General features: G+C 45.9%; 1 protein-coding gene across 3 annotated transcripts in view; it reads right to left on the bottom strand.

Moving 5' to 3' along the window:
• The window catches only part of Kcnd3 (potassium voltage-gated channel subfamily D member 3), a 211,516-nt gene that overhangs the window by 9,274 nt on the left and 185,265 nt on the right, over positions 1-16,977 (bottom strand). For all 3 annotated transcript variants that reach the window (XM_051198927.1, XM_051198929.1, XM_051198928.1), the window contains one exon: positions 2,216-2,378. In XM_051198927.1, coding sequence (XP_051054884.1) covers positions 2,216-2,378 — 163 coding nt within the window. The remainder of the gene's footprint in view (positions 1-2,215; positions 2,379-16,977) is intronic.

Genomic DNA, 16,977 nt, shown 5'->3' with positions numbered 1-16,977 from the left:
GGATCTTACTTTTATGCCCATGCAGCTCCCAGAAACGTGGTCAGCGCTAAGGGCTATCATTAGCTTCCTTGACCTCCTCCCTGTCCCGTCTCTCCACTTTCACCAAGTCCCCTGGGCCACCATGCCTTGGCTCACCATGGCAGACAAACTGCTGGAAGCAGACAATACTGTTGTTTTTTTTTTTTTTTTCCCCCTCTCACAGGAAGCCCAAGGTGAAAGAGACAGCACTGTTCAACCTTGAGGAGAAACAGTATCCAGGCTGGGGAAAACATTGTAAATATTTACTTATTTCAAAGGAGAGAGAAAGGGGTTAGGCAGGGCTCATCTTGAGTAGCTCAGAGAAGAAAGCCAGAGTTCGTCCTTCTGGACTTTAATTGAACACAATAAGCTTTACATAGTCCATGGGAAACATTCACTGTTCTAGTCTTTGCAGATGAGCTTCTCTGAGAAGTAGGAACAGTGTGGCCAGGGAGGGGAAGGTAGCTGCCTCTGGAGGGGCTGTCACCATTGAGCCTGACACTTCTGAGAACCCTACCAGCTGTGCAGAAAGCCTGGGTTTGTGCTTGTCCAGGTTTAAGGGATGTGAAGACAGAGTGTGCTGCAGGATTCCCTGGCCCTCAGGACCTCAGAGTTTGGATGTGGGAGCTCAGTTTTCCTCTGCTCCTTTATTTAGAACTGTGTGATGACTTTAGTCATTGTTCACATTACCAGCTAACTTGAGCTGGGAGAAATAAGATGATTTCCATGATTTCCATTTCTGAGTGTCTGGAAGTGGGGAGGCCCTGACCTTGGGTGAAGATAGATGCTGTAGGAGACAGAGGATGTAAGAGCTTACAGCTGTGACAACACAGACCAGGCACAGATATAGGGGGCAGGAAGGTAAGGAGGTGACATGAGGATGCACAAGAGGTCATATTTGGGATATGGGGACCAAGTAGGCTTAGTATATGATTGTATTATTACTGTTCTACAAATATTGTTATGGAACCATTGTTTTAGAATTAACTTAAACTTGTGGCTTTGCTACAGTCAGTACACACAGACCTATTCTGAGGTTCTAGATTGCTTTGTTCAGTATTAGGCCCTGCTACCCAGGGGTTATTCTTGCAAATGGGAGCAAGTCATCTAGCTGTGGGGCTTGTCACATGGAAGGTGAGTGTCTGTAGAAGTGGAGGGATGGAATAAAGACTAAATCACAGAGTGCAAACTCCTTGTGGTGTCTAGGTTAATCTTCCCACAAGGTGCCCTCCGTCCTTTGTACCCAGAGACTAACCATGACCTCAGAGCCAGAGACAATAAGGGTACCATTTTTGGCCTGGATCAAAAGGGAAGTAGAAACTTCCCCCCACATATCCCTTTGCTTCGAGTCTTTGCTAACTTGACTGAATTTAGAATCACCCAGGAGACTGGTGAGGCACACACACCCTGGGAGTGTCTGTGATGGTGCATTTATAGAGAATTAACTGAGGAAGACCCACTTTACTGTGAGCGGTACTGTGGGCTGGATCCAGATGAGAGATAGAGAGATAGAAAAAAAAATTCCCTCCTCTTGGTCACCTGTCCACTAAGAGATGAAGACCAATCTCCACCACGTGCTCCCCCTGTTGCCATGAAGTTTGGGGCCCACCAGACAGACTAATTCTTCTGAAACTGTGAGTCAAAATAACTATTTTTTCTTTTAATTATGGATGACAGGCATTTGTTACAACAACACAAATGTTAACAATACAGGACCCCAGCAAAAGTCATTGGCAGGAACCATCTCTGGAAGGTGCCTTGGGGTTGGTATTGCTGTGCTGTCCCAGAGACAAGCCTGAAGATCAAGTGCAAAAGAGGCTTCTGAACATGGCAGCCTGTAGACATCTGGCCCTCAACAGGATATTAAAGTGGCAAAGTTATGGGATCGGAAAAGGAGGAGCCTGGAGCTGCTTGGTGGCCATGGCTGGGCATGTGGAAGTGGAGCTATGGGCCAGTTCAACAGACTACTTAAAAGGTCAGTCCAGTTATATGTCAATAGTGAGGGTTGTTGTATTCTGGAGCAGCAGACTGGGGCTGGAACTGCGGACTTTGAGGAGGAAGAGACAGAAGTTGCCTTATCTTTCCAAGCCAGAGGGAGCCTGTGTGGAGATCCTCCAAACAATCGAGGCATGAAAGCTTGCTTGAGTCTCCCACCCTTCCTACGCTTCCCACCCTCAACCCTGTTTCTAACGCTTACCTTTTGTGCCCTGCGTTTATCTGCTCTCTGGTTCTGGTGGTAGATCCTGCTAAAGTTGGAGACTATCACAGGGACTGGCAGAGCAATGACCAGGACACCACTCAGGGAGCAGATGGAGCCAAATATCTTCCCCGCGATTGTCTTAGGCACCATGTCCCCATATCTGTAAGAGAGAGGGAGAGGGATGAGGGGAGAGAGAAGATGTAAGGAATTAAGGGGCCATTTGGGAAACAAGTGAGTCTTCCCAGCCAATCATTCACTCACTCACGCAGTCATTCATTTATTCATCAATATTTTATAGCACCTACTATACACGGGGTTCAGTGATACAATCTTAAAGCAAAAGATGCGAAACTTTTATGGAGCAAATTTTCTATAAAAAAGGCCATACATGTAACCAGACCAAGAAAGACAAACATTGCATGTTCTCACTCATATATGGGTTTTAGCATCAAGTTTTAGATTTGCGTTTAATTTGGAATATCTGGAGAATCCAGAAAATCCAGAAAACCCATTGGTGGGGAGAGGGAAGGAAGATCTTAAGGGAGGGAAGATAGTGGAACATAGGTGATATGAAGGGGAAAGGGAATAACCAGGAGGGGAAATGGGAAGAGGGATAAAAGGGTAGGACAAGGAGGGGGGGTGAGGGCTGACTAACTTCAAGGATGTTTGAAGAAGTGATATGGAAACCTCCTATTTTGTAAGCTTCATATATATGTGAGTATGAATGTATAGATATATGTGCATATACATATATTATGGCTACAGTTGTCTGCATAGGGATGAATGCTCCTCCCAGAAGTTACAGGTTGCCAAATAAAGTACTCAGTGCTAAGTATACGCTACCTCTCCCTGAGTTGTCAGTTAAGGATGTCCTGGAGCCCCACCCCAAACAACACAGCCTATTGCCATTGCTTTTGGTTGATCACCAGAACTTGGTAAGATTCTGTTGCTGAAGACACCATACACATTGGTCATAGGGCATGGAGAAATCAAGTTGGTACTGACCAGAAAGCTTCCTACATGCCAGCTGGCTTTCACAGCACTAGAATGTGCTATGCAGGCTTTGGGTGGGAGTGGGAATATGAGGAGTCAATAACAGTCTTATTCAATTGTGAACTCTGTGAACTGCAATAGTGGCCAGCATGGCAAGAATGAAAAGTTATGGGGGTAACCAAGAATTTGGTTACAGAACTCTCCACCCCTAAATGAGGAGCTATGGACACTTGGTGGCTTTTGGTGGGGAGAAACAGTCTTCTGAGAAGATATGGCTTTTAGTAGGTCAACCACAATCCAGGGGTGGCCCCACACATATATGTGTATGTGAACAGCACAAATTGGCCAAGCTCTGTAAACCTGGCCAAGAACTCATGGTTGAGGAGCTCATAGGTCACAGGTGTGAACTTACTGGTGTTATTTCTCTAGAAGGGCATAGTCTCAAAATGCCCTCTAAATTCATATCTCTGTACCCATAGATCAGTGAAGCTCTCAGACAACATTGGAGAAGTTTCCTTGTGAGTAGATGGTGGCTAATGCAGAAACTCACAGCTGGTCAAGGTTCAGAGAATAAGTGACCGTGGAGTGCTCAGCCACCAACGAGGCACCCATACCATATTTCATTCTCAAGGCTCAGGGGCCATCATGGATGAGGGGGCAGGAAGATTATAAGACCCAGAGGTTGGTGAAGACTGAGACAAGAGTGTCTTTTGGCCACAACAGAATGGCAGCACTCATGAACACACAGCAGCTCTGTTTGCCTCCATAAGATCAAGCTAGCCAGCATTTTAGCATGGTGTGAGATGTGGTTCATGAGTCCCTACCCCTAACTGAGGAGATATGGATATTTGATGGTTTTGGAAGAGGGAGGGAAGGGGGAGGAGCAGTCAATTTTCTTTGAAGATACAGTTCCTGGTAGGTCAACCGTACTCCAGCGAGTGACCCCACACCCAGAAATATATGGACAGCACAAATTGGAGTTGATGAATTATTAAATTAATTTAATTAATTAATAAATTAAATTAACAACAACCAGAAAAGAGGGTGGGGATCTGGGGCAGGTAGGAAGGTGGGGGATGTGTGCTGGTTAGTTTTGTGTCAACTTGACACAAGTTAAAGTCATTCTGGAAGAGGAATTCTCAACTGAGAAAGTACATATAGACAAGTCTGTCCAGTGTTTTCTTGTGATTGATGTGGGAGGGTCCAGCCTACTTTAGGTAGTGCCAGCCTTGGGCAGGGTGTCCTGAATTGTATAGCAAAGCAGGCTGAGCAAACCATAAAGAATGAGCCAGTAAGCACTGTTCTTCTACGGCTTCTGCTTCAGTTCCTGCCTTCATGTTCCTGCCTCGAGTTTCTACCTTACTTTCTTCTGTGATGGAGTGTGATCCAGTAGTTGTGAGCTGAAATAAATCCTTTCCTTCCCAGTTTCTTTTGATCATAGTGTTATATTACACCAACAGAAACTCTAACTAAGACAGAGTGCATCTGGGTAAATGTGATCAAAATACATTGCATGGAATTCTCAGTGAATTCAAATATTTATTAAAAGTCATCACAACTCTTTGGCATGCAGCTGTTTCCACAAAGAGAACAGAGGTAAATGCTGTGGTAAGGAAAGCCTCACTGAGATGGCATGTGAGGTGTAACTTCCAGCCACATAAAACACCTGAGCCTGGGTGTACCTAGCAGAAATATGGGAAAGTAAAAGGTAATAAAAATATTTCATTCCAGAAATTGTCAAGGGGCCCTCAGCACTGCACTGAGAGAGAGAGAGAGAGAGAGAGAGAGAGAGAGAGAGAGAGAGAGAGAGAGAGAGAGAGAAAGCATTATAACTGGAGGCCAAGGAGACAGGCAGGACATAGCATTCAGTGTCTAATATTTGGTGGTAAGGGGTTTGGATTTGAGTTCAAACACACGAAGAGCCACAGGTGAGTTTGAAACAGAAGAACAGCAGGCTCTCACGTATGATAAAAAATATAAAAAATAAACTCAGTGTCTGCTCATGTGAAGATTATAACTTACAAAGCTCTTATGAGTTTACCTTACATGAGCCTACAAGTTCTTGAATCTTCAAATGCTTTGCCACATTTTCCACATGCAGGAACTGAGACCTGGGGATCTTGCAAGGCTTGGCTGTTATTTAGCTGGGATGAAGCCTGTCCCCTTGAGTATATCTCCTTCCTACCAACCATACTGTCTTAGATATGTGCATGGTCTCTGACACTCAACCCCTTTAGCCACTTTGGAATATTGCTGGATTCTTTTCAGTTTGGAACTCTCTCCTTCACATGCTGGCTATTATCCTTGGAACCAATGTGGCCCTCGCTCAGTCCCAGGCAGGCTGGCTCAAGCCTTCTTTCTGCAATCAGTAAGATGCTTTCCACAGAGGTTATGTGGCCTCTTGTTTACTAAGATAACTCAAAGGCCATATGAAGGAAAGAGCTATGACAACACCCTTGGTCAAAGCCATGAGCCCTTTGTTTGTGTAGCAGAAAAAGTCTCAACATGTCCAGGGATCTTTGCTTTTAAGAAGAGGGAATTTGAAGGTACTGATTCTGAGGGGACCCAGATTCTGAGGGTTTCCATGGAGGATGTGGAAGGGGACAGTTAGCCATTTTAAAAGCGTACGGTCCTTACCCGAACATCTGAGAACTGTGGACAGGGCAGGTGTTGGGTGAATGAATAAATCAATGAATGGCTTCATGGAAGTTCCTCCATGGACTATCCTCCAAGGACTGTTTTCCTCCAATCATTCAGGGGCTTGGGTTCTGGCTTTAGTTTCCCAGGTACCTACTACCATTAGAACCTGCTCCCATCCTTTTGTGACCACATGTGCCTCTCCAGCCTTGACACTCAGGAAGGTGGGGAGGCCAAGAGCTTGGTTTTTTGTTTTTGTTGTTTTTTGTTTTGTTTTTGTTTGTTTGTTTTTTCACCACGATGATTAAACTCAAGACCCTCCTAGGCCACCATTAAATAACGGTATGATCTTGGAGGGTCATTACTTTGGGCCTCAGTTCCTTTTATAAAATGAAAATAACAAAAGTAACCAATGTTGGAATCTCACTGTGAGATATGTAGCCTATAAATATTAAACTCGATAGCTTTTCTGCAGGCATTCTAGGAACTATAATTTCTGTCAGGGGGGTTCTAAAAACAGTTCATTGTTTCAAGTCTACATAATCCCAGTGATGCAGATAAGCAATAGACAGTGTTAGTTGAGATTTTCAGATGACATGATTGACTGAAAAGTGCCTGTGGGCCCACAACCACCAATGAAACTAAAGATGGTAAGAGGGTGGACGACTAGAGTCAGGAAGGTTGCATTTGAGAGTGGCTGAGGCTGTTGAAAATGCTAAGTAAAACACAGTGGTTGTTTTAAACATTTGAAGAGATAGAACAAGGTTGGGGGAGCTATACCCACTGCTGGGCAGATGGTCTGAGGGAGCAGATGATGGAGAAAACAGAATGATTCGCCTTCAAGGGACTTCTGCCTTCTCTGTTGAGAGAAATGCATTTCATCTGAAGAAGACTGGGACCAAAATGGATCAGAAGGGTCTGGAGCCTGGAATCTGGGAGGGAGAGTGGACAAGTGCCTAGCTGGACTCAGTAGACTCCCATCAGAGTTGCTCTTGGCCTCTGTCCTGGAGATAGGAGGGAGTACAAGTGGGTTTGCCGAACCACTGCCTGTGATCTCTGATCACAGCACAGCAGAGACACACCAAGAGGCTAGAGCTGGAAGGTTGCTTTGTTGGTAGTTTTACAGCGATAAACCGCAGAGCAACGGGCTTGGCATCCATCACGCCTGCCATCAGATTGCTGGCAGAATTCAAAAGCAGATTATTAAGCGGACAGCTTGCGGACGCTTGGAAAATGAGCTGTGTTTGGTTTGTTATGCACGCATCTTGCCAACTTAACCTTATTTCTTGTTTTGAGAGTGAGGTTAACTGGCTGGCAGATCAGGGGATGGCTAGAGGCCCAGCATCAAGACTTTGCAGGATGCCTTCTTGCCCCCGTTCTTCATGTCCTTGACAAGCTAGAGGAAGTGGTATGGATGGAAGAATGGCTAGGAGGGGCCGAGTGGCCATCTCTAGCACCTTTTCAAGATAACCAACAGTGCTCCTATGCCAGCTAAGGAAGCACACGGCTCTGTTAGGAGGGCTTCCTTTAGTGAAGGAGTAATTATCAATGAAATAAAGAAGGGATCTAAAGCTAAGTCTCCAGTGGTGTGTTCCAGAATTTCCCAGCAACTTGTATAAAGCCAGAGGGAGGCAGCATGACCTAATAATTGAGAGAAGAGCTGAAAGCAGACTTGGGTTTATACCCTGGGCCAGTATGACTCACTAACTAGTTAAATGACCCTGGGCAGTACTTAACCTGAACCTGTACCACCTATAGGATGGGCTTCATATCCCCAGAACTGTGAGAGTATTTCAGAAAAAAAATGTTTAGTTTTGTGCTTGAGTAGTTGTTAATTGTCTACAGTGTGATGGACTTGTTTTTCTGTTCACAGTCTACCCTGAGACCCTCACTCACCAATATGAAATGAACCCTGTTTAGAAAAGCTGCCAGCCATACTGCTGGCCATACTGCTCTCATCCTCTCTGGTCATAGCAAGTTCAAAGTCAGGCATCTTCCCTAAGCTAGCCCAAGGAGTTTCCACCCTAGATTTATTTCTGGCCACTTTATTGAGATTCAGTTCACACACTACAAAATTCAACTATGTAAGTTGTATAATTCATCAGCTTCTAGTGCAGTTGCCTAGTTGTGCTTCTACTACCCACAGCAATTGTTTCTACCAGGCAGCAAATCCAAGGTCACACTTCTAAGGAAGTGCACTATATACCTGAGCTACACCTGAAGTCCCTAACTTGAGAATGTTTTCATTCCTTTCTTTCTTCCTTCTCCCCCTCCTTCTTTTTTTCTTCTTTTGTTTTAAAGTTCTGGTTGAGAGAGAGAGAGAGAGAGAGAGTTTGGAGAATGAACCCAGGGCTGTCTACATGCTATACAAACATCCTACCACTGAGCTATGTCCCACCCGTGGGACTTTATCTTTATAACCCACCAAAGCCATACATTTATTAGCAGTCTCAGACTATGCCCATCCTACCGCTGCTGTCTCTGAAGCTTTCCCTGCTTTGGATATTTCACCCACGAACCACAGATCTTATGGTCTTTGTGTCTGACTTCTTTTTACTCAGCATGTTCAAGACTCAACCACATGCTAGCATGTATAAAAGCCTCCTTACTCCTTCTTATGTCTCACTCATCTTCACTGTGAGGTTAGGTCACATGTTGTTAACTGATTCATCACTTGATGTCAATGGATGTTTCCACTTTTTTTTATTTTAACCAATTATGAAGGATGCTTCTTCATAACAGGTGAACAGTCGCGTGTTAAATTTAACATGACTCTGTTTTCATGAGTTAGGGGTCATATGATGATATTTATCAGTGTGAGATACTGCCAGACTGTTTTAGGCAGAGTAACATTTTATAAGCTTATCAGTGATGAATATGGGCGCTGATGTGTCCTTATCTAAGATAACACTGTTATTTTCTGTCTCTGTGATGATGGCTTCTGTAGTGAGTGTGAAGTGCCATCTCAGTGCTATTTGATTTGTGTTTTCTTGATGGCTTCTGATGCTGGCATCTTTCTACCTTCTCTAGATTGTACCTTGTAGTATTTCTCGCGCCAGTATACCGCCATGTACTATTTGAGCCTGTTGAAAGTGAGGAGGCCCTCCCTTGTCTTCTACAAAATTCTCTGTCCTGGGGAGGGCTGCCTCTTGCTAACTCTCTAATAAGGATAAAGAAAACACTGAAATTGCTAAGGGGTTTATAGTGTTGTGCCTTTGAGAACAGCTAGAAGATAAGTTATTTCCAACTGAGGTTGTTATTGTTTATTTCATAATATGGAATGCATACAGTGGGAACAGGAAGCAGAGACCCATCCATGGAGAAGATGGAAAGGTCCTTCTACCCAAGACTCAACCAGGAACTGCAGCTGACTGCCTCGGTTTCCCTAGTCTGCTTCTGTTGGGTGAGTGTAAATGCTCAATGCGATGATGTTATTTCTCTGTTGCTATCTGTTCTTTTATTTGGAAGTCTCACCCGAGGGGACACTCTGCTCTGTCCAGGATGCTCTTAATCAAGGCCTCCAGCTGGCTGCCTCAAAAGAGCTTTCCCAGTCAATTTCGGCTGGATGTTTGTAAGCCCTCGATTTGATGCTTTTACCTACTGTTCGCTTTCTCGGTCGATTTGATGTTGTTTTGCCATCTATCTGCTGTTTCAACCTATCTGTTCCTTGCTATTTACTCCTTTTCCTTTTGCTTGCTGCATACTCGGTAAACCCACTCATTCAAAACCCTAAGCATGGCTACTGTAGATTATTCTTGGACTATACGGAATATACCTTTGGGACCAGACCAATCTCTTTTATAGCGTTTGAAGCTTTGAAAAGCCAGTCTCTGGAGCTATTGGCAGCTGTGCTTTCTGCTGAGGGGAAACACACTGCAGTTAGGAAGGAAAGGGGCTGAAACACGGAAGGAGAGCAAAGGTAGACTATGATGGGTTAGAGCCACGATCCTAGCTGTTACTGAGGGACAGCTGTACCCTTGACTTCCACGTCTCAGTTGTTCTATCCATGCTCCCACCCACGCTGATCCAGCTCATTAGTGGTTCTACTTACTCTTCTTTCATTTGGATCCACTAAACATGATGATGGAGAGGCTGCCACTACTGATTGTTCTTAAGTTTTTCAAATTTCTAAATAACAGAGTCACTATGCAATGGAGTCTTTAGGAGTCAAAGGGATTTTAACAGGTTGTAATCACGGGTGAAATCAGCCAGATTAATTTCAATAAAGATAAGTGATACCACCAGAATTTGATTCAGATAATCAATGACTTACACAGCAATCACTAGGGAATATAACTCCAGCACCTGCCAACAGTGTAATAGCTTCTGAACTCCCAATGCCATCTTAGGCTGGACTGTCAGGAGAACACATCCCAGGAAGGCGGTCCAGAGACTGGTTCTCCATTCCTCGTGCACACCACTGCATCTGCAGGCTGTGTTACAGGCCGGGCACCTTACATGCCCCTTAGATACCTATAGGAGAAGCATCTAGCAGAATACCATACAGAGGAGGCTAGGATGGAGACCTTTGTAGAAGTTTTACATGTTAACATGGGAACACTTTTCCTGAAAGAGTGTGACTGGGGAGGAAAACTATGGCATGAAGGGGCGAACTGAAAGCTGTACTGGATGAGAATTTTATATGCACCTGTGGAGCTCATGGCAACTCACAATCTCAGGCAGGGATGAGCCTAAAAGGACAAGACCATGCTCAAGATCAGCTGAATAGCAAGAGGCAGGATGCTGGGGTTAGACCCGGGCTATTTCCCATAGCCTTCCTCTGTCCTTTACTTCTGCGCTCCCAGGTAGGATAAGAAAGAAAGGAGGACGTGGCTTTGGGGGAGACGGTGACCTAGAAAGACAGCTCCAAGGACTCACTAGACTTACTTGGTCCCCCCTCTTGTTTCTCCCCCTCCCATCCTCCCCTATCATCCCCACCAAACCCCAGCCTATCCCCTTTCTGCTCCCCAGGGAGGGTGAGGCCTTCCATGGGGGATCTTCAAAGTCTGTCACATCATTTGGGGTAGGGCCTAGGCCCTCCCCCATGTGTCTAGGCTGAGAAAGTATTCCTCTATGTGGGATGGGCTCCCAAGGTCCATTCGTGTACTAGGGATACTGACCCATTATTAGAGGCCCCATAAACTGCACAGTCCTCCTAACTAGCACTCACATTCAGGGAGTCTGGATGTTTCTTAGCTATCAGACTAGGGTGGTTTCTTAGCTATCAGACTAGGGTGCATGAGCTTCCCCTTGTTCAGGTCAATTGATTCTGTGGGTTTCTCCAGCCTGGTCTTGACCCCTTTGCTCATCACTCCTCTTTCTCTGTAACTGGTTTCCAGGAGTTTGGCTCAGTGTTTAGCTGTGGGTGTCTGCTGCTGCTTCTATCAGCTACTAGATGAAGGCTCTAGGACGGCATATAAGGTAGTCGTCAATCTCATTATCATGGAAGGGCATTGAAGGTAGCCTCCCTACTATTGCTTAGATTGTTAGTTGGGGTCATCCTTGCCTTCTCTTTCCTTGGCTTCCTGGCATTTGTAGAACAGTGGAGTGAATGAGTTTCTATTTGTGAAAGTGTTCAGTTTTCACAGGTCTTTATCAAGTATGTCCTGGACTCAGGTCACTGATATTTTTAGACTGGACTTCTGGAGAGGCCTATAAACATGACTTCTTATGTCCACTTTCTTTCTCCTTTGAGACACAAAGATGTGTGCTCAAAATGCAAATCTAAGGATGTCACTCCCTGCTTAAAGTGTTTTAAGAAATGTCTGTGGAACACGTAGGAAACGTGCGTATAAGGACCATGTGAGGTGGCAATGGGGAGGCAGCATGCCTGTTACTTAACAGCCAAGGGGTGTGGTAATGACCATGATGGCCAGGGCCAAGTGCCCACCTGGGCAGATGTGCCAGGCATGGGGGGCAGTTGGTATTAGTTCTCTGAGACCCAGTGGAAACATGTGACCTGCTTTCTCTGTGGAATTTCAGAAGGAAAGTCAGAGCTTAGAAAACCACCTAGCCCCAGAGCCCCATCTTGATTCCAACTTCACCCTAACACCACCCTGGCTATGCAAGTGGGGGACTATAGGAGTATACTCGGGGCAGGTAAAATGGCTCAGTGGGTAAAGGTGTTTGGGGCCAAACCTGACACCTGAGTTCAGTTCACATGGTAAGAGAGAAAAATGACTCCCTCAAGTTGTCCTCTGGCCTCCACATGTGAGCTCTGGCCCCCAGTACATAAACAACTGTAAATGAACAGAGGTGATGTCCTAGGCACAGGACATAAGACTCCACCTAGACCCTCTGGGAAGGGGCCATCTGTTAGAGCTGCACAAGTGAGCATCCAGGACCTACTCTCTCTGCTTCCTGCCCCATCTCCCAGAATGTCCTCAGTGATCCACAGTGATGTCTGGGCTGAGGCAAGAGTAGGGAAGCTTACCTCCCTAATACGGGAGGCTAATTAATTTGTATTAGGGCTTAGGGATAATTAAACTTTTTATCTGAACTTAAGCTGCACAAACCACCCGCCTTGTACAGTTAATTGCGCCTTCATTTCCTCCTCCAGGTGCCAGGAGATAAGTACAGCTGAGCTCCTGGTTGCTTCTGCCTGCCTCTCAGGTAGGGCCAGAAGACCATTTGGGGGGAGTCCACTGCTACTGGATGCCAAGGCATCGTCCAGTTAGTGCTGCATTGTAGAACTCAGTCAAGGAGAAACATCCCTGATGTATTTTTATGAGGAGCAAGTCTTGACTATGCTGCCATAGGAGCTCCTGAGTCCACCTTCTTCTCTGAGAAGCAATGAGATGGGCTTCCTCTGTGGGTGGGGCCAGGAAAAGAGTTCTGAGGGCTGGCTAAATCACTATGGTAAACCCTGGGAACTTCAGAACTCTTGGCTTCCTCCAAGTGCAGGGCTAAATGTCAATGCAATGGTAGATGACCCCAGAGGACAATTAGCACACCAAAAACACAAGCCTGGGCTGTTTTCTCTTGATAAACATCGCTGCCGCCCTTTCCCAAGCCCCAACACCCTCCCATGGAGCAGTGTAGCTGAGCTGTGTATATTTAAGTTCTTCTGCCCTGTCTGGCACATCACACATCACTTCATTTATTCCCCCAAACAATCCTAGGAAGGAGATACATTATTATCCTCGTGTTGCAGATGAAGAAATCAAAAAGCATCCCAAGGTCACCTGGCTAGCCAGTTGCAGAACTGGGATATGGGAGGGTCTCTTTGACTCAGAGTTCCCACACACAACTGCTAGTAACCGAAAAGCTGTGGTCTTGAGGGGCCAACATGGCAGGTGGCAGCTGAGCCAGGGAGTAAGAGGGAACGTTTTTAGAAGGGACTCTTGAGGGGCCTGGGAAATGAAGCAAATGCTCCCTCAACTAAAAACACACCCTGCTGCTTATGTCTCCAAAGGGAAATGCTCCTTGATGCTCATCTGCTAGCTGGGCTCTGGCCCAACCAGGGGCAGAAAGACTGGGCTGCATCTGTGGCCCTAACACCACCTGGAGTAGACCCACAGAGGAGAGCAGAGTCTCAGAGCCACGGTGGTAGCAATAGCTCAGCAAATATATTTGGGTGTGTTTGTTTGATTTATATTTTTGTTTCAGATTTTCGTTTTTGTTTTTGATACAGGGTATTGTGTAGTCCAAGCTGGCTTGAACTCATTATGTAGCTGAGGCTCGCTTTAAATTCTTCAACCTCCTGCTTCCATCTCCCAAGAATCAGGATGATCTGGCGATGATCTGTTTTCACTGGGTACCAGTGTGGGTCATTTAGTCCTCAGCAGCTTTCTTCTGAGGTAAGTAAACTGAAGATCAGGTTAACAACACACTTGGGAACACCATGCTGGCACTGAAAACCAGACTGGCTGATTCCAGGGAAACCCTGTCCTCACTGTGCTCTCCTATAGGAAAGGAGAGATGAGCACAAGGAGAAAGAGCCAAGAGAGAGGGAGAGGAAATGGCAAGGGTGGAGCCAAGGAAGCCCAGTGGAAGGGTCTAGGTACTGAGAATGTTCTCAGCCCATCCGCACAGATCACAGAGAAGGGTCCGTGTCAATCTCTAGGCCATCTGCTGTGTTAGTGTTGTTATTCATAGATGCAGACTCATGGCAAGAGATGGGTGACAGGCTTAAGCCATGGCAATTATCTCCTTGCTTTGCTGTCTCAAAAGCCATGCTGGTAACAAAACTATTGATACCTCAAACCAGGGTTTCAAACATTAGTGTATATGAGAACTGCCTAAAAGCCCTAGTGAAGCCATAGGCTGCTAGGCTCTAGTCACTGACCTCTGATTCTGGAGCTCTTTGGGAGCACTGGAGAACCTGAGCTTGAGGTTCCTAGTTGACACTGATGTTGGTGATTTGGGAACCACACAGCTCTGAACCTTGTTTTCTCTATGGGTCACACATCTATAGACTCGGCATGTCAGAGGGAGTGTCTATAGCTATCAGTTTCTGGCCACGTAAGTCACTGTACAAATTAGGAAACTAAGAACATTTCTGAGTTAGAGGAGAGCCTGCCCCATGGTCCAGAGTGGTTTGTTGGCAATAGCATTTAATGTACACACTAACGTAGATACACATGTGCACACACAGAGAAAAACAAACACACACAGACACAAATGTAGACACACCCACAAATAAACATAGATGACACACAACAAACATAGGCAGATTCACACACACACACACACACACACAGGCACACACACACACACACACACACACACACACACACACACACACACAGAGCCCCCTTTTCTCCTTTTCTCTTGCTGCTCATGCTTCTGCCACACTGGAAAATTCTGCTCCCAAATGCTACAGGCCTCTCCATGATGTCTAACCTCCCTCCAAGTCCTTCTCTCCACAGAGAATGATGTGCTCTGGCAGCTCACACTCGTATTCCAGATGTTGTTCAAATGTCACCTCCTCAGGCTCTCCTTGACTTGGCAGTCATCATAGCAGTCACTCCTGCCTGCCCTAAGAGACATTGCAAAATGTCGATTTTCTTCATTGGTTAAGAGCACTCTGAGGGTGGGACTATGCATCTCTGGATCCCTGGCGCCCAATATGATGCATGGTGCACAATAAGGATTTCTGATGAGATGCATGGCTCATTTGAAGTAGAGGAATACCCAGTTTACTCTAATAAAAAGGAACCAATCACAAGGCAGAATCACAGCTAGAGGAGTGAGCAGGAAGCAGAGGGAACACGGCTGCTCTGAGACATATGCCAACAAGAGCTCAGTGATCTGTGCTTTGTTTCTGGGCCAACAGCGACAAAGGACTACAAAAAACTGAGTTCAATCCTGGGAGTGGGCTGAATGGCTCCCAGATGGTACACCATATTTAAATTCTTCCTACAGGTAGACTCTTTAACCTGGGCCTCCAGAATTCCCACACACCAGGAAAACAAAAGCCACAGGGAAGGAAACAAACAGCCATGAGTGAAGGAGGGCTAACAGAAAATAAGTAGGGCTTTCAGACACCCCATCCAGACCTTCTGACACCCCATCCAGGCCTGCAGACACCCCATCCAGGCCTTCAGACATGCCATCCAGGCCTGCAGACACCCCATCCAGGCCTGCAGACACCCCATCCAGGCCTTCTGACACCCCATCCAGGCCTTCAGACACCCCATCCAGGCCTTCTGACACCCCATCCAGGCCTTCAGACACCCCATCCAGGCCTGCAGACACCCCATCCAGGCCTTCAGACACTCCATCCATGACTTCAGACACCCCATCCAGGCCTTCTGACACTATTATTATTGATACTGAGTGAATATCTATGAAATGTTCTTTGAAGAAAAACCAAAACTGGAGTCACAAAGATGAGCAAGAGTAGAATATTCTCTGGCAGCTCAGGACAGAGGCTCCAAACCCAGAACTTCTAGAAAGGCATTTGGATGGGAGATGGGAGCTCCCATCCCCTGTTCACTGAGCACGCGCTCAAAGGCCTTAGGTGAGGGTGGGGGACTAGAACCCCAGTCCATTGCTCCATTTTTGTGGATAGCTTTGGAACTGGATCTCTAGATTTTCATGTGAAAATAGACTATATCTGTTCCTGAGTTTCAGTCTGTCCTCTAAGTGATTTTAGTTACTTCTTCAGGGTGGGGAAAGGCACAGAAAATGCCTGCCTGACATTTTGGATGGCCTGTCTCTGGGAGCACCCTTAAAGAAGGGGTGTTGACCTTGAGCCACGATGAAGAGACCGCTGGAATTGGCCCTTGGTTGAGATAGCATGCTTTTCTTTATCAGAATTCCAGCTTCCTAGTGCAGTCTCTATTAAAACACCATGAGATTTTGCTGGGTGCAACTTTTCCTTTTCTTTTTTCTGTCTCCTTCTTTCAGATGCTGACCAGACCTAAATACTTTTTCTGATACCCAGCCTTTACTCTTTGTCTAGAGCCCCTCCCCTGGACCACAAGGCTGCCTGCCTCTATATGGCTGACCTCATGTCAGTTTAGCTCAGACAGCACAGCCTTTCCCCATTCTCATGGTCCAGACAGCTGTTGAGATTTATAGCTTGCCTCTTCTGGGCCTTCTTTTTTAAATTCTAATGAAGTTGTTTTTGAGCTTCAGCCAGCCAACCAACCAACCTGTCAGAACCCACTAGGACAATGTGAAAAAGAATCAGTCGGAGGGTCTAGAAGTGAAAAGTTTAAAATCCCAAATTCAGTAGGACTGAGTATAATGCTATATACCAACTGGCCATCCTCACCACATCTTCTACAGGGGACTTCTCTTCTCAATCTGGTTCCTGAGGACTCTCATGTTGTCACTTGTTCCAGGACCTGAGCTCATTCCTACTTTGACTGGTGGGAGAGCAGTAAAGATCAGTGTGTGTGTGTGTGTGTGTGTGTGTGTGTGTGTGTGTGTGTATGTGCACGTGCGTGCCTGTAACCTTGTCTCTTAATGAGGCAACCATGGTGAACACACTGCAGAGATGAACAAAGCTGGATTACTACAAAAACCCAGTTTCTTTGGGTCCCCTGAAATGCATACTGACGTAGACCAGTAGAGATGGGGAACAGACAGCAAACCGATAGCAAGTGCCATCCATCCACCTGTGGCTAGAAACTGAGAAGAGACATGGTCCAGCAATCAAGTTCACTACTGGTCTCCCC

The sequence above is a fragment of the Phodopus roborovskii genome, unplaced genomic scaffold (assembly GCF_943737965.1).
Source record: "Phodopus roborovskii unplaced genomic scaffold, PHOROB, whole genome shotgun sequence".
Classification (NCBI taxonomy): Eukaryota; Metazoa; Chordata; class Mammalia; order Rodentia; family Cricetidae; genus Phodopus; species Phodopus roborovskii.
The sequence above is the reverse complement of the archived record's forward strand: the minus strand, read 5'-3'. Positions and strand labels throughout refer to the sequence as shown.